The following is a 21,499-nucleotide window of genomic DNA, read 5'->3' on the forward strand; positions in this document are numbered from 1 at the left end:
AAAATTCTGTGTGGCCTTATGTGGGTCACCTGGATTCTGTGAGCTTGAAACCTTACCCCTCCTCCACCCCGTCCCTGAAACCCAGTTCCCTGTGTTTCACCTGTCCTGAGATAAAGCCTCGAGCCCCAGGGGCTCCCTCTTGGATGGCAAAGCGGCCTGCTGAGCACACAGCCTGATGTTTCCCACAGGGACCGTCAGGATGGAAGCCTCTATGGAGCTGCACAAAGGTGCAAAAAAATAAGTGAATCTTTAGCGTCTCCCCTTTCAGAATGTCTCTGGGAGATCAGGGCCTCCTCCCTGGGGGGCAGCTGGGGTTCTGGATAGAAACCCACACCCCCTCTCTGCACCTGTCGTAGTCAAGCAGAGGGATGTGGTGGCTGGGGGAGGGGGGTGGGGGGATTCTGTAAAAATATGCCTCCTTCCGGGTGCCAACCAAGTGTTGCGGTTCCCAGCTTTCAGAAGACTAGTTCTTGGGACCCAAGAGGCCTATAAAACAACAAAACAAACAGCGCATTTGGCGGCAGGAGCCTGGGCAGGGAGCCAAACTCATTACCGGGGATGTGGTGGTGTGCTCGGAGCCACCACCCCGGCTCTTCTCCACAGGCTCTGGGGAAAGCGGGAGAGGGTGTCTGCTCCCCATGCCCCAGTCCCCCGGCACTGCTGAGATGCCCGAGGGGGTCAGGGCTTCGGGTCAGCCGTCACAAGGGCCAGGAGAGCCTTGAGGTCACCTAGACTTGGACCCATGGCCCTGGTTGTTTACTCAATCCAGGGTTCCCACTGAGAAATGAGTGAATCATTTCCACTCAGAGGAATGAGTGGCTATTGTTTGGTGGGGTTGGCACAGACAGAAAAGCATGTTTCTCAGCTTTTCAACCAATTTGGCCTCCAGTCCGCCGAGACAACTCCACCCAATGAGGAAGTCAAGTAACAGGTTAGGAACTTCTGGGTGTTTGGGGAGGAAGTACGAATGCCAATGTCAATAGTACCAATGGAGGGGCCGTGAAACCTTAGGGAGGATACTTCGTGTCTCCGTGGCTCCGTTTTCCACATATGTAAAATGGGGCGGAGATGCAGGGGGCAATCACTGTATTTCCTTGAAGTAGTCTCAGAAGATGAAAAGGACTGTAGGAAGGTATCTTGTAAATAATCAGTGTTATCAAACAGCTGAGCAATAACCCTGGGGCTTAGGAGAGTGATGACTTTCATGCTCTTGATGGATTTTTTCCAGTGCCTAAGCTGCTTCTGCAAGGAGCTCCATTTTCCTGGCTTTGCTCAGTAAACCGTTTGTGAAATTAGAAAAAAAGAATGGGCTTGGGGCATCGGGGCTTCCTGTGGGCTGCGGACGGGAGACCTTGGGTTGGTTGGTATGTCCCTTAGGGAAAGACAGAATTTTCCTCAAGAATTTCACAGGCATTTCCGTGGCCATGCCGGTTAGCGAATGGGAAAGGAGGTGGTACCAAAAGAGGCCAGGGCTCTCCCCAGAACTTGAAAAGGGCTAAGTCTCTGTGGATTTCTAAAACTGTCTAAGAGTCCTATAAAGGGAGGGCTTGGCAGGATGGGGGCAGGGCGGTGGCTACCTGGGCATTTGCACCTGCTCCCTGCTGTCAGCCAGCCCACGTCTGATCCAAGGGAGGCAGATGGCCGGCCATGCTATTCTGGGGATCTCCAGGCAACAGTGTAAACACGGTTCCCTTCTTCCACTCTGGTCACCGTGTCTGAGAGTACTGCCCACCCTCTTCCAAATGTTGTTCATAAACTCTTTTCCTGTTACCCACCAAGCTCTCCCATTTTCTTGACGCCTCATCCTACCGCCACTCCCCTGCCCTTGACATATGTACCACAGCATAACTTCCTTCCCTTACAAACCAGCCGCGTCAACAGTGGTCACTCTTGGCGTCTGGTTCTCTTCCAATCAGTGCAAATAGGTGTCTGGCATAGGAAGGCAGCACCCAATATATTGGAGGTAAGTTTAATGAGCACCTAATGTGTGAGCAATGTTGGATCTGGCCATGGGGAAGGGTGACATAAACATGAAAGAGAGGGTCCCTGTCCTTCAGAATCTGTGAATCTCAAGTGGGCACATTAGTAGCTGCTCCCATGTTGGATGCCATCAGAGCAAAATTGCATGCTGTGAGGGGTCTGAGGAGGGGACTACTCAAAAATGCTCGGAGGGACAGGGTAAAGGGCGTGTCGCTAGTCCCTGAGCAGCAGGTAAGGTTTCCAGTGGGGATAGAGAACAGAAAGCCGACAACTCCTGCTGCTGGGGAAGGCCCCGGGGCTGAGGGGTTAGGGAAGCCTGCAGGGACATAAAGCTGGGACTGAGGCAGAAGCTTCAGCAGTCGTTAAGAGAGAGAAGGAACGAGAAGGACTCTGCCCCGAACCTGGAGAGAGTCCTCCCTCCCATGTCCTTGCAGCTTCTCAGCCCACCTCCTTCCTTCCTTTGCCCCATGACTTGTGCTCCAACTGCCTCCTGGGCTCCTCCTTTCAGGCTGGGAAGTCTTAGTCAACGAGTTTGCAGTTCCTGATGCCACTGTGCTTCCTCCATCTGCTTCATCATGAGCTCCCTGCCTCTCTTCTCTGGACTCTCAGCCTATCCTTAGCCACCACACCACTGTGCCCATGCCCAGAATACCCCACTTTCCTCTCCCTTATATCCACCCCCCAGGCCTGCCTGCCCTCAACATCTTGGCCATGCCTTGCCCTTTCTGTACCCTCACCTCTTCCTTGACCCTGAGGGCTTTCTGCTACACTCTGAGAGCAAGCTGAACCCAGTTCAAGACTCCAAAGCCCACACGCAGGGTGCCTCGGCTTCCCTCTCTCTGCTCGTCCTCTCTGCCACAGCCTGCCCTCCCCTAACGCCCACTCCTACTGAAGAAGTCAGGGGAACAGTGGTGGCATAAGGATCATGTGGCAGGCGCAGGAGCTCCTCCACAGCATCCCTGGTCAGTGACTTAGATATTTCCACTGACTGGGAGCTCATTCCCTCTTGAGTCAGGTCTTTCCATGTTGGGACAGTTTGGCTACCAGAAACTTCCTCCTTATAGTAAGTGGAAATGTGCTTTACTGTCACTCCTGCTCACAGGTTCTATTCTGCCCTCTGGAGCCACACCAGGTAAGTCTAGTTCATCTTCCACAGCTTGATGGCTAAGTATGTGAACTGCGAAAGCAGATGATGAAGGTTCAAATTCTGGCTCTGCCATTTACCAGCTCTGTGGCCTCAGATGAACGTCTTTACCTTTCTTGGCCTCTATTTTTTCATCTGTAAAATGGAGGTGATAATAGCACCTCCCTCACAGAATTATATCAATATTAAATGATTTAATAGATATAAAGCTCTTAGAATAACACCTGACATATAATAAGTGCTCAGTAAGTTGTACTATCTGAGGAAAGATGTTTTGTTTCCTCCTTTCCTCTTCTTTCCTTGAGTTACTATCCTTTTTAAAATAGTCTTCACATAGCATAACTCCACCATGTCTCACAACCTGGAAATTATTCTCCTATTAGTGCAGTGAAGACTAATTGATTTTGGGAAATCTGCCTCACCCAGTTGGTTCCTGTTGATCTTGTGGTCAGCAAAAATCCCAAGATCCTTTCACTTGGTCCTCTCAGGGCTGGACCCTCACGGTGCTCCAGCTTGACCTTCCCCTCACCAATCCTCCAAACCCCCCCCTGTGCACTCTAGACCTTCTGGGCACAGGCTCTGCACATTCTCAGTGTGGCACCCAAGGTCTAGAATGCCCTTCTCTCTCCCCCATTGGTCAATTCATCAGTTTCTCAGCCCTTCCTCCTCAGTAAAGCCTTCAAGGTCAATCACACCATAGTGGTTGGTTTCTTTGCCATTGTTCCATCCCTGTGGTGGGCCACACACCTGTCTTCTTACCACCTGTAGTGCACTGACCCTTAGCCGATGCAGATAGGACCCACCTCGGCTTTGAGGTCTTATCCTTATTCTGCCTGTTCCTTCCACAGGCTTGGGGCTCAGAAGGCCTAGTCTGCGATGCTCCCGCAGCGTCTAGCAGAGAACAGTGTACGAGCAAGTATGTGACACGGCACATAAGAGCCCCTCATGGTCATGCCATGGTCTCTGCGTCCTCTACACTTCCCCACAGAGGGACATCCTGTTCCAGTGGCTGCAGTGGATGAGGGCTGGACCATCTGACAGACGCCCGGTCAGGCAGGGAAGAAGTGAACAGTTCTGACGCACCCTACTTCCCTTCCCTCTCCAAACTCTTAGCTGTTTTTTTTTCTTTACTTTCCTTCCTGTGTTGAAAGAGCTATGGGGCCTAGACCATGGTAGAGTTTCCTGGGGACATTCCACAAATTCCTCATGGACTGATGCTCTGGAGAGGGTGGGGGCAAGCGGGTGGGTAAATGGGAGGCTAGTGGGAGCCAGGGTATAAGTATCAGGTGCCTCAAAGGAGCGTGGGTGGAAAGGAAGGGCGGGCTGCATAGGAGAAGGAGCGATATTATGAGCTCATAGAAACAGCCGAAGGAAGGCCAAATGAAGACTGAGAAGGAGTGGCCACTGTGCAGGTTGGAACGAGCCGTGGGCAGCCACGCCCCTAGCCTTGCCCTTGAACCCGCTGACTTGCCTCCATAGCGACTTGTCCGCCAGGATTCCAACAGGGCCGGGAGAGCTTGGCTAACTCGGGTGTGTGGCTTGGAAAGACGCCCCAAGCAGCCCCCTGTGCGTGCTGCACAAAGATGTAGAGAGATAACGGGAAGGTCAGCACAAGGGTTCCTTTGCGTCTGTCTGGGTCACTCCTCCTTTGTTCTGTTCTCATACACCCGGTCAGCAACTGTTCATTCCTTAACTCAGACACAGGACTGATGAGAATGGAGGCACAAGTCCCTGGCTGAGCTCCTTAGCAAGCCTGGACCTGAAGATAGTTCTCGGCCTCCATCCCTGTGCTCTGTGGCTGCCTCTTTAAGTAAAAAGGGTGCCAAATTGAGTGTCAGGGCAAGAAGTGACTTGTCCCAGTCTCTATGCTTGGACAAGTCACTTGTCTTCTCTGGACCTCAGTTTCTCTGCCGAGCAATGAGCGTATTGGGCCAGATGATCTTGAAGATTTCTTAGAATGGTTCTATTTCTCAAAAGCAGCTTGGGGGCCTATCCCATGTGTGAACACTTGGTGAAAGAATTAGGCAGAAGGAGGTAAATAAATATGAATGGAGCATGACTCCTGCCTTTAATAGAACTTTCAAGGGAATAAAGGAGACAAACAGTCACACAAATGATCCAGAACAGTGAGTGAAGGCCCTGGAAGAACTAAGGAAGGTGCTGAGCACCAACCTCACTGTGGGTACCGCTGGCCCTTCAAAAGCCTTTGTGCATTAGAGAAAAAGTCGGTCTCTGTGGGCAGATGACTTAGTAAGGGGAGCCCCTCTGGATGGATGTTAAGACCCTAGGGTACCTGGCTTGACAGAGAGAGTTCAGGCTTGATTTCAACTCCTGTAGGCTCCTTGTCCCAGTGCCCCTATGCAAGGTGCTGTCTACCTGTCTATACAAGCAGGGAAGTAGCCAGCCGCAGGGGTCCACGCTGAATTCCACACTGGCCCAGTGGAATATGCCACTTTTAAATCTTGGTAGAATCTCCCAAGGCAACTCCCCCTCCCCCGAGTTCTGGAAAGGCAAACGCAGGAACCACATCCATACTCTCTTCCATGGGCCTAAAGGCCAAGCCAAGGTCCTCGGTCCCAGGCAGAATAGGGGCACGGGATGGCAACAAGTAGCAACCTCTCCACAGAGCGAGAAAAGGGTTAAAGGGCCTTAGCATCAGGAGAACCAAAAGCAGTCCGGACAGTTCAGCACCTCCACACAAACCTAGACCAGTGTTTCTCACCTCCTCTGGCCACAACTCAGAACAAGCAGAACATGCAAATTCTTCCTCAGGCTCCCTCCCTGCCACCCCCTCCTTCCACATTCCCGAAAGACTTCTCTCCCTGGGCTCTAAATGGATTTGGGGGAAAGAGCTGCCCGGGGTGCTGTCAACATCAAAGGGTGAGATGCGCTGAGGTCTTGCATGGGCCTCGATCCACAGGTGGCGGGACAGGGGAAAGGTGGCAGAAGGGTAAGCTTGGGAAAAGGGGATTAGCTGGGACCGGAAAGAATGAGGCTGCTGTAATCCCACATAATGAACCGGACTGCGCTCGTCTCTGCACCCTGAGCTCTAGATAAGCAGGTACAAGCTGCTGGCTTCAGCCCACCGCACCAGAGGCCCCCTGTGCTGCCGGCCCCAGCCAGTGCCCTCCCGAGGTGCCCAGGGCAGGCATGAGATGAGATATTGACTTCCTCCTGGCAGCTGATTCTTTTTTCCTGCCCTCAGAGTGAGGTGCCTTTCTAATTCCGTGAAGTTTGGGCAATACTGAAATATGCTTGCCTTCCCTAGACACTCGCCGACTAACGACTGGAGGAAGCAGCTAGAAGATAAGCCACAAAATGAAGCCCTACCTACTCCCCGATTCTAACCCCCTTCAAGAAAAGGAAGAGTTGCCTATATGATATCTCCGCCAACAGCTGAACAGCACCGGGTGTCTGGGCTCATGGACTCTTACCTTTTTCAGCTTGCCGCTCTTCGTCCCCACAAAAACCACGCTGTAGCCATTGTAAACGTAGGAGGCCACGGAGGTCATGCGGTCCCGGCTGGTGGTATACAGGGTCAGGCCCTCCACTGGAGTCGAGCCTCCCAGTGGCTGGTTGATGTCCAGTCCACAGAAGTTGTCATCGATGGGGACCGGCTGGAGGGAAGGGAGGGGATTGGGGTAAATGACAGCAGAAGTCGGGCAGAGTCTCCTTACACTAGCCCCCACCCAACCGTCAACTCGAGGGCACCAGGCCTACCAGAGGTACACACGTGGGGTTCAGGAACCTAACACATGCCTCAAACAAAAACATCTCACCAAGGGACTCACAAATCCCACTCTGCCTCCTGTGAAACTAGATAGAGGGGTCTGCAGCCTTCCTCACCCTAACCCACAGCCACTCATCCACTCTTCTGCCAAGGGATCAGGGGTCATCTGGAAAGCTGATTGCTTGCACTCATTTTCTGGTCATTTTAATGTCCCTGGGGACCAAACCCTTCTGTAGGCATGCTTCTATTTAGACAGGGGAGATTCTGTCTGGAAGTGACATCACAGGATTTCCATCAGCTGGAGAGGGTTTGTGTCTTGGGCTGCCAGGTCTCCCTTTGGGCATAAGGAATTGTAAGCCATCCCATTATTCACCAGATCCTATACTGGGGATAGATTGAAAAGGATCATCATAATATGGGGCAGGCCCTCATACTTTGGAAAACGTACTTCACCAGCATAAATCTGTTTCTTCATTTGTCATACTGCTTGACCACTTTTCTGGGAAAATTATTGAAGAGCAAATGGAAGAATCCATTCCTCAGAGCTTTGTTAAGTCGTACAATGGTTTCCACTATTGTATACTATAAGTCTTCAGCCAGGTTCACAGAGATAAAAACACAAGAGAATGCTGGAGGTGATAGCCTTCCTGTTACCAGGCTTTTGAAGGGTCTGGTGGTGTGCCTAGATAAAGAGTCTCTTTCAGGAGACACTGGGGCACCTTGGAAAGAAAACCACCCTGAGCCAATGAAAAATTCGCTTACCCCAAAGTAGGAAGACCTGAATTCTGGCCTCTGCTCAACTGCTAAGTGGCTGTGTAAACCTAGAACAGTAATATCCTCTCTTGGGCTTGTTAAATGGGATAGTAAATGGATTATTTCTAAGATCTCACTTAGTTAAAAGAAGAAGAAGAAGAAGAAGAAGAAGAAGAACAACAAGAACAAGAACAAGAAGAAGAACAAGAAGAAGAACAAGAAGAACAAGAAGAAGAAGAACAAGAAGAACAAGAAGAAGAAAAAGGAGAAAGAGAAGGAGAAGAAGGAGAAGAAGAAGAACAAGAACAAGAAGAACAAGAAGAACAAGAAGAAGACTGCCTGCTTCCTGAGGACAGGGGCTGCCGAGGGGCTTGTTTTGCCTGCAAAACACTCATCTGGTGCAACAGATGATGGGACTGGGTCGTGATGGGTCCCCTGAGACACCCCAGCTGACTGTACAACCAGGAATCCTGTGGGCAGAGGCTGTAGACTCTGGGCCAGAAGGAACCCAGAGTCCCGTGATAGCTGTTCCTCCTGGGTCTGAGAAGGCAGCCCAGAGAAGGAAGGAAATGACTATTGTGGGAAACATAGAAAGCATGAGGGAGAAACCTGCAAACTGTTCCCTTCCACTTCCTCCTCTCACCCTCACTGGGGAAGAACAGGCTGGTGCATCACTCACTGACAGCTAATTTCCTTGGAAGAATTGGTTTATGAGCTAGGGCATGTGATGGCTAACCCAGGGACTTCCCTTCTGTTCCCTTCCTAGATCCAAAGGGAATAGAGACTCGGATCTTGTGAGTCCTTGGCGTTTTGCTGCCCCTGATACTGGTGGGAAAGGTGGAGCTGCCCTTGTGTGTGTGCGAGTGTATGGTGTGCCTGTGTGTGTGTGTGTGTGTGTGTGTCTGTGTAAATGTATGCATTCTTTAGCAAAGGGACTAACATTCAGGTTAAGGATGACCCTGAACAACTAGATAATAGGGAGACACAGCAGAAGAGATAAGCTCCTCAAGAAGGGAGTGAAGCAGTGGCATGCTGGACAGCTCATGAGGGATGACTGTACACCTGTCTGCATTCAGTGGCATCACATTGGTGGCTCGAACGTGGCCACGGTGGGAGTATTTACACCTTGGACACTGGCAAATGCTTCAAATCAAGTGTCCCCACTCCACCCCCACTCCCTGCACATAACCAACTGTGTAATATTTACTAGCACATCACTAGACCCAGTGATGGAAATTTCTAGCTCCCAAGAAAGGCAGGTCAGAGGAATCAGTTAACACGTTTTACATTTTCTACTTCTCTTTCTTATCGCTACACTGTACGCAACAGGTACCCTGGTAAGACTCAACAAATCTAAATTGTAGTCCTGTTGCTACCACTATCCAGCCATGTGACCTTGGTATATCACAGACCCTCTCTGAGCCTCTGTAAAGTGAAAGGATTGGACGAGGTGATGGTCAAGCTTTCTTTAGCTCTGAAAGTCCTTGATTCAGGGCTTCAGTTTCTTTCCCACTTTCTCCAGGGGCTGGTAAGGCTGCAAAATCTGGGCATAGGCATAGTCCAAGCCAAATTCTGAGAAATGATGACAAAGCAAAAAAACTTGCCAGTGATTATGGATTTCTCTACATTCCTCCTGATTCTAAAATCTCCAGAACTGTAAGGGAAATGTTTTCTTTCCAGAACCTCAGCCCCTGGAGTTGACTGGCATTTCTTTCTCACTTCTCTAAATTGTCAGGTGTTTCCAAATAGCTGATGCCCCTTTATTTTTGCTCAAATGGTGAGAGCTTGATGTATGGTTTTCCTTAGCAGCAGCAAGGCTAAACAGAAAGAGCTTGGACTCAGAAGTCATAATGGGCTGAGCTGAACTCAAATCCCTGCTTTGTCATTAGAGTTGTGTAGATTTAAGTAATTTACTTCATCTTTGTGAGTCTTTGTTTTTCCATCTGCCAAATGGGGATGATCCTCTTTGGTTCATAGGGTTATACCGAGGCTCGAATAAGATACCACTTAAATTGCCCAGCTTGGTCTTCAGTACAGAGCTTCCATTCAGTGAGTGATAGTCCTCTTCCTCATCCCTTTTCTGGGTGCAAAGCTCAAGTCCTTCATCTGAGAGCTCCACGCCAGTCCAGAGATTATGTTAAAATTAAGCCCTGGAACCACAGCTTCGCTCACCCATCCCTAACCCTCTCCAAGGCCACCAAATGTTTCTGGATCCCCAGGTCTGGGACTCCTTAGATTATAAAGATTTTAAGCAGCAACTCCTATTCCAGCTTCCTTGCCCACCCTGCTGTAAAGGTTGCACCAGATGAGTGTGACTCTCAGGGGTGGGACAGGGGCTGAGAAGGGGCTGTTCTCTGAGGTCCTGGTCCCACCTACTGTCACCTCTCTCCCAGTGCCTTTGTTGCTCTTTGGTCACTAGCCCAGGCTTGTCTCTCTGCAAGCCACTGGAGCCAGAGAAGGGTGTAGGCTTCCTCTTCCCTCTGGCTCAGAAGCCAGCAGGAATCAGCAGTTTCCTCCTGACAAGGCCCCCTCTGGGCAATGGGAACCAGGCAGGACTGTGGAAGGGGGTTAACCCTTGCATTTCCTCTCCACCTCTCCTGACTGGTTGGGGACCATAAGATATAGAGTATCAGTGCTGTAAAGAACTTTGGAGATTATCTAGTTCAGCCTCCTCATTTAATAAAAGTGAAATAATACGGGTGCCTAGGTGGTACAGTCGGTTAAGCATCTGACCCTTGGTTTTGGCTCAGGTTGTGATCTCAGGGCCCTGATCTCAGGGTTGTGAGATCGAGCCCCTTATCGGGCTCCACGCTCAGGTGGGAGTCTGCTTGAGGTTCTCTCTCCCCCTCCCTCTGCCCCTCTGGTCCATGTGCTCTCTCTCTCTCTCTCTCTCTCTCTCTCTCTGTCTCTCTAAAATAAATAAATAAATTAAAAAAAAATAAAAGTGAAATAAGAGCAAATAACTGGTTCTCTTATTGTGATTAATATTAACAATTATAGCTTCCATTTATTGAATGCTTATTATGTGTCAAGTATGGTGCTAAGCACTTCATATACATTTTCTATTTGATCTCCATAACAGTCATAAAAAGAGGATAGTATTATCTCTATTTTAAAGATGAAAAATTACAGCTCAGACCAAATACATAGCTTGCCCAGCGTCATACCGTTTTAAGTGATAGAACTGATTTTTAAGTACAAATCCACTGGACTTCAAAGTCTATTCTCTTAACCACTATCCTATCATACCAAGCAAATGATGGCGGGAACAGAAGCACAGATGAGGCATGACACGTTTTCTTGCATTAAGATGTGGTTTTTGCTTCCAATAGCAGGTACCCTCAATGTAGGGTACACAAAAGGCCATACGGGCCCCTTGGTCTCAGATTTTTCCCCAGGCTGCAAATCCACAGGCCACAACACTTGCACAGAAATCTATCTTAGCACTTGTCACACATCCCGATAGTTAACTAATAATGGTAAACCTAACACAGTGCTAATCTGTGCCATGTATTATCTTATCTGATCATCCCATGAGGTAAGCATTATGATCCCCATTTCACAGATGATAATGTAGAGACAAATTACTTTTGAAGCCAGGAAGTGGCACAGATAGTATCTGGACTGTGATCTTTGTCTCTGAGGCCCAAACTCCTAGCCACTGTATTACATTGCCAGTATCTCCCTCTCTTTCCCTCTCCCTTTCTCTCTCTTTCCCACTAGATTATGAGACATATGAGAGTAGTTATCACATCTTTTTTATATGTGCATCCCCAGTGCCTGGGACAGTGCTAAGCACTTGGAACATCTTCAATACTCTCTTGTTAAATGGATGGATGGGTGGGTGAATGGATGGGTGATGGATGGATAGAGGGAGGGATGAATGGATAGATGGATGGATGATGGATGGATGGATGATGGACGGACAGATGGGTGGATGTATAGACTGTGATGACCACTTAGATGGCAGCATCTTGACCCTCTGTCAGGACAGTGCTCGCCACTGATGTTCTTGTATCTGCTGTCCTCAGGTCTGGATCCCGAGCTTCCCTTCCTCTCCTCTTTTCCCTTTGCCCAGACTCTGGATTCTTCTTCCCTAGTTTTCAATCTACCAGTCAAGCTTGACTCCCTTCCCTCTCCTCCGACTTACATATCCCCCTGACTACTCGACTCCTGCACTTGGCTTCCCAGTGGCCTACAAAGCCCTCCATGTGCACGATCTGGTCCCTGTCATCGCTGCCCAGCCTCATCCCTTACTGCAGCGGCCTCCCTACCTCTTCACACACACCAGGCATGCCCTGAATTCTTTGCACTTGCTGCTCCCTCTCCGGAATGTTTTCCCCAGATATCAACATGACTCACTTCCTTACCTTCCTCAGTCTTTGCTCAAATGCCACTTTTTCAATGAATCAATCTTCTTGGGTACTGCCCCTCCCTCTTCCCTGCTTCATTTTTCTCTACAGTAATTATTGCCATCTGACAGACTACACCTCTTAGGTATTTATTTGTCACCCCTCACTCATGAAAACTCCACGAAGGCAGGGTGCTTCGCTGGCTCGGTGGCTTCAGAAGCCGGCCGGGCCTACACCAGGGCCTGGTGAGGTGCAGCCACTCCCTATGTATTTTTGGAACGACTCGATGGATCAACACACACACTCCAAGTGTCGGGTCTAGGTCAGGCTCTGTGTTCCTGGTTCTAACCAGATAACGTGAACCTGAAAACCCCTGTCTTTTGAGGCCGTGGGTGGCCCGGTGAACAGGGTGCGCACCGGGTCACCCGCCGGAAAACGGACGCCGGAAGGGCGGGATCAGGGGGAGGGGGAGGGGAGCGCCTCCTTACCGCCTTGGTGCACTGGACGTCCTTCCCCAGGAGCCAGTTGAGCTCCAGGTTGCCCTCCCCCTGGTAGCAGGACTGCAGGCGCTCCTTGATCTGCAGGTTGATGGCCCGAATGGGGAAGGCACAGAGGGCAGAGTCGTCTGGCGGGTGGTGGTACTGCTTCTGCCCTTTGGAGAAGAGAGCAAACAGCACGTCATCCTGGCCGCTGATATTGAAGGCCTGGGCCAGGGAGTCCCCGGGTTTGGCGAGGTAAGCGGCCTGCAGGAGGCGGTACTCCACGCCTGCCCGAGTGCAGCCGAAGGGCAAGGACACGTAGGAGTGGAACTTGGGATCGTCCTTGCAGAGGCGAACGATGCGGGACGTGTAGAACAGGTCCCCCGCCGAGTTGATGGCCACGCCCTCGGGGGTCTCCGGCTGCACCGTCAGGAAGTAGACGAAGCCCCCGCTGGCGAAGCCGTAGATGTAGAAGATGTCGAAGTGGGCGACCAGGGCCAGGGTGTCGGAGGGGATCTTGATGAGGGAGGAGACGAAGTCGCTGTGCAGCTCGTAGTCGAGCATGGCGGAGGACTCGGGGTCGCGGGGCAGCTTCCGGCTGGACAGGGTCGGGAAGTAATCCTGCTTGCCGTCCACGGCAGTGCCGATGAACAGCTTGCCGTCCTCGCCGTCCGAGCGCACGATCACGCCGTACATCGTGCCGGTCTTGTTGACGCTGGACAGGTAGTGCTCCTTCTTGTGCGACGGCTCCACCAGGATGAACAAGTCGTCCAGCCGCAGCAGCTTGCACACCCCCTGGTAAAGGCTCCCGCAGGCCAGCAGGCGGTTCTCCGAGTAGTCGATGATGAGCAGCTTGTTGACGTTGTTGGTGAGGGTCAGCACCTCGCCGCAGGGCTGCACGATGAGCGGGGGGTAACAGGACTTGTTGTCCTCTTCCGGCCCCGTCTTGTGAGCCACCTGGATGGTCAGGTTGCCCGTCAGCTTGTACACCCGATTGATGGCCCCCACGTATACTGCCCCCGTGCCTCGGTGCACGGTCAGGTGGTTGAAGGTCCAGTCCCGGTTCTCCGAGTGGAAGGTGCTGAACTGAGGCATGCCGGCGGCCCCGGGAGCCAGCAGCACCCAGACCATGGAGAGCAGGACCACAGACCAGCTGTCAACCTCTGCAGCCCGTGGCCAGGGCCTCCTCTGTTCCATTCTGAGTGGGGCGGAGGGGAGGAGGACACAGATCCTCGGAGTTCTCATCTACTCCACCTTCCTGGGCTGGCCCTCACATGGTTCTGGAAAACACAAGGCAGAGTGGTCAGGCAGAAAAAATAAATCCTGGGAAGAGGGAATAGGATGGCTTGACCCAGGGTCCCAATCCCGGCTAGCTCTGAGTCTCTTCCTTCTGTATTTTGGTTTTTCTATTTTTAATATACTCTCCCCCTCTTTGGGATGTTCAGGGAATCCTGTTATCTATTTTGGTCTCCAGCCTCTACGCTGTAAAATACTTTTTTTTTTTTTTTTTTACTTTACAAAGCATCTCTATTTCTGTCTTCTTAAGACATCGTTTTTATCTCTTGGAGAGGTTAAAAGACTGTTTAAGTTCACCCAGCCAGTCGATCTGAGTGTCGGCACTAAAGCCGGTCTTCCCTACCCAGGTGTCACGTCTGTCCTCTCCCGGTCGAGTGGAAATCTCTCCTGTTTTTGAAAAGCTTGTTTAGAAGGCCCTCTTCCAGGCTCTCTAGGTCAACTACTCCCAGAGCCTGATGTCGCCAATAAAATTCCTTCTTATTCCAGACTACCCAGCCCCTCACACTGCTGCATTTCAGCGCTTTCTCATGCTCTGCCCTCCACAGGGAAGGAGAAGAGCTGTTCATCCTGAAAAGCAGTGCCCCCCACTGCTCCTCAGCCTCGTCGTCTCCAGAAAGGAGAGGCCCTGAGTGTTAGCTGTTGAAACTTGTTAGAAAAGTGAAATATGGGGAGACTGATAGGACTGGGGTTCTCACGTGTGCCATTCAGGGGCCTGAACAGCCACAAGGAGAAGCGTGGACACTCCCCCCACCCCGCTCTGGGACGGGGATGGCAGCCACCGCCTCTCTGGTGAGCCGAAGGTGCTCCCACTTTGGCCTCTCTACAGGTGAAGCCCGGGAGGAGCCGGCCTCCTTGCTGAGGGGGACTGGCTACCTGAGTCCAGCTTGAGCCACCTGGGCAAGAGTTCTGGGTTTCGAGAACGGGGGGAGGAGCAAAGGGAGGTGAGTCGATGATCAGTCTCATTCCAGCCCCTGCTGGGGCCCCTTGACTGTTTAAGGATGCGTGAAGTCCATGCCAGGCCTCAGCCTGTCCTGCTTGAAGTCCAGTCACTCTCCTGTCCCTCCGACCCCCAGGCCCTAAAGCTTTTCTGTAATCTAAGGAAGCTGCCCAGAAGGGCAAGGTGGGGCTCCTGTGGAGAGCTTCCAGACTCCTGGGCAGAGAGGATGGGAGAGTAGAGCTTGTCCCATCTCTAAGAGCACTGCCCCTGACTGTCAGGGACAGGGACAGTGGCGAGGCAGCGAGCTGTCTGGCAGAGAAATCTGCTCTCCAGCTGGACAGACTGTCCGGCAACCTTCTCAGACAAGTCCAGACAGAACTCTGGGCAGGAATGGAAACAACCAAACCAAGGATGGAGAATTTGCTCCAAGGCGGCTTAGAAGAGTCGTGTCTCTTTCAACTCCGCCCCCACCCCCGTGCGCGCCCCCCCCCCCCAAATCTGGCTGGAATGGGTTAGAATTAGAACAGGCGCCACCTTGGAAATCCGCAGTTTTTGCTCTGTGTCTTTAGAAACGCTCCTCCTCGAGGCCTGACAGCCACCATGGTGCCAGAGCGAGGCCCCACCTGGACCACCCTCCTCCAACCAGGCTCCACTGGGGTGTTCTGGGCTGACTCACGAGGCCCCAGGCTTCCTTGGAAAGAGGAAGGCACCAGCGGCATGAGGCCCAGGCTGACCTCAGCGGCTCCGACACAGCCCTTCCGGCCCCACGCGCGCACCAGCAAAGCCTCCCGACAGACAGGGCTTTCGGTTTGGAAACCAGAGGTTATTTTTAGTGACGTCCTGGGGCCGGTAGCAGGACGTGAATTCCTCAAGAGGAGCTGTGGAAAGGAAATAACAGAATCCTCCCATTCTGCAGCTGGACTGGGAACGACCAGAGACCAATCTGGGCATGTCCCTGTCTCTGGGTAGGAAAGCTCCTCTGGCCCGGCGGAGGGCAGGGTGTCCCACAAGGGGCTGTGAGGGAGGCCGTGGAAGTGTCACCACCCCACACGTGGGGTTTGGCCGTTGAGAAAGTGTGCTCTCAGACACCCCGGCACTGAGCTGGTGGGAATGTTACACTCCTGCCTTCTCACAACATGCGTACAACATACATGTTTAGCCTGTGGCTGGAGGAAGCAGGTTCTGGTAGCAGAGATAACACCAAAGCACACGGTGTGAGGTTAAGATCAACCATCTCACCACCACCACCCCCCGCCCCCGGCCCCCCGGTTCACTCTCCTCCTGAGGCAGTTTGAAAAGTGAGTGGCTTTTGTTAGGCACAATTTGGGGACAAGTTGGGCTCTGGGGCAAGCCAAGTCTCATCTCCCTTTCTGGCAGAATGAGGGCAACGACAGAAGGTACCTCTCAAGGTTGTCACAAGAGCGAACGAGATGACATGGGGAACCTCTTAGCATGGCGCCTGGCACACAGTGAGTGCTCAACTTGTGCCAACTGTTATTATCATCACTGAAGCCTCCCCAGGAGACTGCACTTCAGGAATCCCGCCAGAGCTCCTGAGCTCCCTTTTTGCCCATAGTCTTCCTTTCCATGGGAATAAACATTGTGGTTAGACCTTGAGGCCCAGCTCTCCCTGACCCAGTGAAGGCGCTCAATCTGGGAAGCCTGTGTCAGGGGAAAGGGAATAGATCCAAGGCGATCTTCTCTATCATACTACTGCACAAGTCCCAACATAGCCTCTCAGCAGCCAGCAGGGAGGCTATGGAAGTACCGAATGCTGGGAGGTAAACTATGAATGGGAAAATGGCATGATAGCTATGAAGTCTTAGGGCAGGAGGAAGAGTGGGGGGGACTCGGGAACCCAGGATTCAAATCCTGCCTGTGTCCCCCATCAGTACTATGGCTTTAAACTGGTCTAGCATCTTCCTGAGCCTATTTCTTGATCTTAAAGAGTGCTTGAATTAACCAGTTTGTACGATTTCTTCTTTCAGATGAAGTGATAACCTTGAGGCTTGTTTCCTTTAGCTTCTAGAGTTTGTCATTGAGACTGAGGTCCTTCCATGCTACCTGGTAAGGCTGGTTGGGCCAGGGGTTCTCAACAGACCACTATAGTGGGCTGTTTCCCTCTCATTCCTTTATCAGCATCTGTTCTGGGACCGACAGCTCCTGGGACCTTCTGATCTGAAGCAGCAGCTACTGGTGCACAGGAGTCAAGAGGAGGCGTGGTCTGCAGTGCAGGGCTGGCAAGGGAGGCTCACGGTCCACTCTGGGAATGTGGCTTTCCCAAGGACAACGGACTGAACAGCCAAGTTGGGAGCCTCCGTCTCTCCATGCCAAGGCTGATATTACCAAGTAGCCATTCCAAGGCGGGGCCAGCTGGCAAGGATCAGGTCTCCTATCTGAGTTCAGAGGAAAGCAGAACATTTGTGCCTCTGGTGAGAGACAGTGTGCTCTAATGGTTAAATGCATGAGCTCTGAACTTAGCTGCTTGGATTCAAACAGAGCCGACAGCTGTGTAAACTTGGTCAAGGTACGTAGCCACTCTGTGGTGCTCTGTCCCTATCTATCTAAAATGGGATTAGTAGTAGTATCTATCTCATAGGATTATGACCACGAAGTCAGTTAATACATATAACACACTTAGAATGATGTCCATTTGAAACGTTCCAGAGACATTAGCCTTTATTATTAATAATTTATTTGTCAATATTTCCAGCTCTTCATGAACTCCGCCATTCCATGATCTGTCTTAAAATGAATTCTCCAGCCTCGGTTTGGTAGAAGCCAGCAAACATGTGCCTATGACTTTGTATACCCAGCATTTCTTCCTAATACCAACTGTCTAATGTCAACCTGGGGAGTTTTCCCTTAATGATGCCTCCTTCTTTCCGTCATTTCTCTCTCTGTGGCTGTTTGTGAAGTCAGTTTGTCAGATGCATTCTCAAGAGCCAAAACTTGCCATTCTCTCTTCTCCCCACCCCCAGTCCAATTCAGGACATGCGGCTCCAGGACACTCGCCCTATCAGCCGACCCTCTGGAGACGTGTTACTCAGAGCATGCCGCATGCCAAGGAGAGGCCACACTTGCCTCTTTGGGAAGCAAGTATCACTAAATATTTTATCTGGAGGGCTTGATGACACAGTCTCCCCGATCAGGATTCAGGAGGCAGGTGTTGGGGACAGCCAGTGGAAGCATCTAATACCTTCCAGATCAGCTGCTGTAGGTGTCGGAGGCAAAGCAGGGAGGAAATGACAATCAGGCACTCCCAGTTCAGCTCAGGGCAGGACTCTCTCCTCCCTGCCTACCTGCTCTGGTGCCTTTTCCCAGGAGATCTGGGTGACGCAGACCTCTATGACCTCTATGCTTTCACTTGGTCTCCATTATAGCAAAAGGAGCCAATAGGAAGAGGAGTTAGAATCGGGATACCATCCTTCCTTCTTCCTTCCTTCCTTCCTCCCTTCCTTCCTTCCTTTTTTCCTTCCTTCTTTCTATAAGAAACCACAGATCATGGAAAGAAAAAATTGTCCAATGTGACCCCAAATGAGTCACGGACAGGCTAGACCTTGTGACAAAAAGCCTCGTGCTTCCTCTGCTGTAGGTGAAAGGGTCCTGGGAGTCCATTATGTTCCACCTCGAGACTGCCCCATTAGAAGGAAAGAAGGTGCCTTTGATGGTGGCAGTCCCCTGATGGGCAGAAGTGAGCCTGCCGCCAGGCCTGGGCAGGGAGTGAGTACGCAGGGCAGACTCAAGGAGGAGAGGGACTAGGGACTGAGGGGGACGAAAGAGCCACTGTCAGTGGCTCCTTTCTCTGTCGGGAGAACGACCTCCTCTGACCTACTCAAAGCTGCAGCCGTTGTGACGTGCTGGAATGGCACCCACACTGTGACTTGGGGGCTGTGCTGTCCCATGCCACATCCCTCTGGGCTGCAGACAACCTCACAGATAGGTCAGATGTAGTCTAAGCGGCAGGAAGCCTCTTCCCCCAAAGAGTTAGAACTGCAGCAGGAGAGACTAAAGTTAGATATGAAGGGGGACATCCTGTCTAGAGAGGATTCCTGGGCTTCATGCCAAGGAGACTATGGGCTTTTCTAACGGTGAATTTTCCCAACAGCTGTCTAGGAAGACGTTTACCCAGAGGCAAGGGATTGGTCCCAATGACCTCAGAAGGCTCCTTTGGGTTTAAGATTTCTATGAATTAAAGTCTACGAGGATAAAACGTCTACATGTGCGATTCCGGGGCCCTGGCTTGTCCCCTGTGGGCGGCACGATCCTGAAGGACCTGTCATAATGTCATCTGTGCAGTCGTATATGCAAACACGCCGAGCGTCACTCTGTCTAACACGGATCTCGGAGGTAGTCCAGGCACGTTGGGCAGCACAAGGTGAGCGAGAGGGCGAACGCAAAGGCCCCGGGTAATGCCGACAGCTGAAAGGCCTCAATTAGAGTGAAAGGAGTTATCTGGTATTTAAATAATTATTAGATTGAAGGAATAATCATGGGTTTGAGCTGATTTTTTCCCCACTGTCACCCTGATGGCGTCTATAATATTATTATTCAAATGCCCGTGATTCTCATTGAGGAGAGAGACCAGGAGCGAGGGGAGAGAGTGGGGGAGGGGGCAGTGAGCACAGAGGGGCAGGAGGGAGGCTCATTTAATCTCCATGTGACAGGGCTGCAGGAGGTACGATTAGTCTTTTTCTTATTTCAGCTGTCACTCATGCACAGACACCGAAGATTGTTATTAGCGTATTTTATGCACGCGATTTAAAGGGAAAGGGAGGGGGGGTTGTGGGGAGAGGGAGAATTTCCTACAGAAAATAAAGGGACCAAAGGAACAATTTAGATGTCACTGCTATACCAGCTGCGTTTGCTTCATTAATCGAATGTCATTTTTTTCCCCCAGACTCTGTGCTGTTATGTGAAGCTAAGAGACTACGTCTCACCCCGGAGTGAGAGGAAGAAGGTGAGGGGAGCCAGAGGGGGCAAACGGGCCTCTGCCTACCTGCCCTCTTGGCATCCGACCCTGAGGAGGTGGGATCCATGATACTGGATGATAGGGTGGTGCTCCGGTGTGTGTCGGTCGGGACAGCTTCTGGTGACAGTTTCTACCCAGCCACCGGCTCTCACTGTGAGCAGGGAGATGCCCCAGCAGTCTGTCCCTGGGATTCCTGTCACACCTGGGTGGGCCAGAGCCAGCGGCCGAGCATCAAGAGTAAGAGAAGGCAATGTGGGGTGGCCCTAAGAGTCCCGACCAGCAGTGAGAGAGGACCCCATATTCCAGGCGGTGAGGCAGTGAGGGTCTGGGTGACCAGAGCTGTGTGTGCTTCTCTGCTCCAGATCCCATGTGATGACGTGACAGCAAGGGACTCAACCTCTCAGAAGGCACAGTGGGCAGAGGCAGGGTGACAGGGCCAAGTACAGAGGCTGGGTTCCGGCGCTCAGAGTTCAGTCATGAACCCCCCGAATTCGTGTGTTGAAGTCCTAACCCCCAGTGCCTCAGAATGTGACTGTTATTTGGAGAACAGTGACTTTATAGAGGTAATTAAAATGAGGTCATTAGGTTGGGCCCTAATCCAAATGACTGGTGTCCTTATAGAAAGGGGGAAATTTGGACACAGAGGCACAGGCACAGAGGGAAGGAGATCAGGTGGAGAGACACAGAGAGAAAGAAGACGGCCCTCCACGGGCCTAGGAGAAAGCCCGGCGCAGACCCTCCCCTCCTGGCCCTTGCAAGGAGCTGCCAGCCTCACGACCTGTAGCCTCCAGAACTGAGACAACACGTTTCTGTTGTTGCAGTCCCCAGAGCAGGGGTGGGTGGGGTGGGGGGGAACAACGTACTCTACCATCTTGGCTGGCGGGGGGAGGGTTGTGTAGACAGGCCCGTGCAAGCACGCGCGTTTGCATCTGGCAACATGGGCGAGGCATTAGAGATGTCAATCTCCACGTCTCTGTGGGAACTGAGGGCAGCAAACACACCTCCTCTTTCACCCAGCACCAGAGGCCCAGAGACCTCAACCGCGCTGCCTTTCACCGCTTCGTCCCCAGTGGGATCAGAGATGGTATTTGCCGTCTCTCACTCGTGGGGCTACTGGTTCCCGTTCTCTCTGCTGCACCTGCCCAGAGGAGTAGGGGTGTCACCTGCAGACCCCCAGAACCCTATGGGGTATTCTGTGACTCCCTCCAACCCCCCCCCAGCTCCTTTCCCAGTCCTGTTACGGGACCACCGCCTGTTTTTACACCAGGCGAGGGGTTTCTGTTGCTTTTGTTCCCAGCTCTCCCCGTGGGCTCTGATGGGGCCCTGGAAACCACACCAGCTCTCCCAGGGCCTTAGCAAAGCATGCGGTGTTTGTCCTCTCCCCCCACAGGCTGTAAAAGCTTGGAGGTGTCTCCCTGAATTATGAAGGGTTCCAAAGACACACACGCACTTGAGGGCCGGTGGAGGGGAGGGGGCTCGGCTCCTTTCTGGGGCAGTGCTGGGGCTGGCTTTGCAAAGTCAAAACAAGATTCATTACCCTGGGGCCAGGAGCAGGGAGATACACCGCCTGACCCTGCAGACCTGCCCCATATGTCATGGGCCTGTCAGAAATCTCCCAGAATTCCCTTTATTATCTAAAGGTCGCCACCCGGGCAGCGCTGAGAAGCCCATGGTCTAAACTAAACTACAAGAGCAATCAATTTCAAGCAGCTGCCTGCCTCGCCACCCCTCCCCCCCTTCCGTGGGCTCTGCCCTCTTCAACCCCCTCTGGGGGATGGCCAGGGAGGAGCATGACTTGCCATGGCCACCCCACCCCGGGGGCAGAAAGAATTTCGGCAAGTTAGCAGGACTCTGAG

General features: G+C 51.9%; 1 protein-coding gene across 1 annotated transcript in view; it reads right to left on the reverse strand.

Moving 5' to 3' along the window:
• The window catches only part of PLXNA2 (plexin A2), a 209,405-nt gene that overhangs the window by 171,241 nt on the left and 16,665 nt on the right, over window positions 1-21,499 (reverse strand). Inside the window, exons 2-3 of the mRNA XM_032393140.1 lie at window positions 12,448-13,718; window positions 6,559-6,741 (exon numbers count right to left, since the gene is read on the reverse strand). Of these exons, the coding sequence (XP_032249031.1) occupies window positions 6,559-6,741; window positions 12,448-13,683 (1,419 nt within the window). The 5' untranslated portion in view covers window positions 13,684-13,718. The remainder of the gene's footprint in view (window positions 1-6,558; window positions 6,742-12,447; window positions 13,719-21,499) is intronic.

Source organism: Phoca vitulina, unplaced genomic scaffold (assembly GCF_004348235.1).
Source record: "Phoca vitulina isolate PV1807 unplaced genomic scaffold, GSC_HSeal_1.0 scaffold71, whole genome shotgun sequence".
NCBI lineage: Eukaryota > Metazoa > Chordata > Mammalia > Carnivora > Phocidae > Phoca > Phoca vitulina.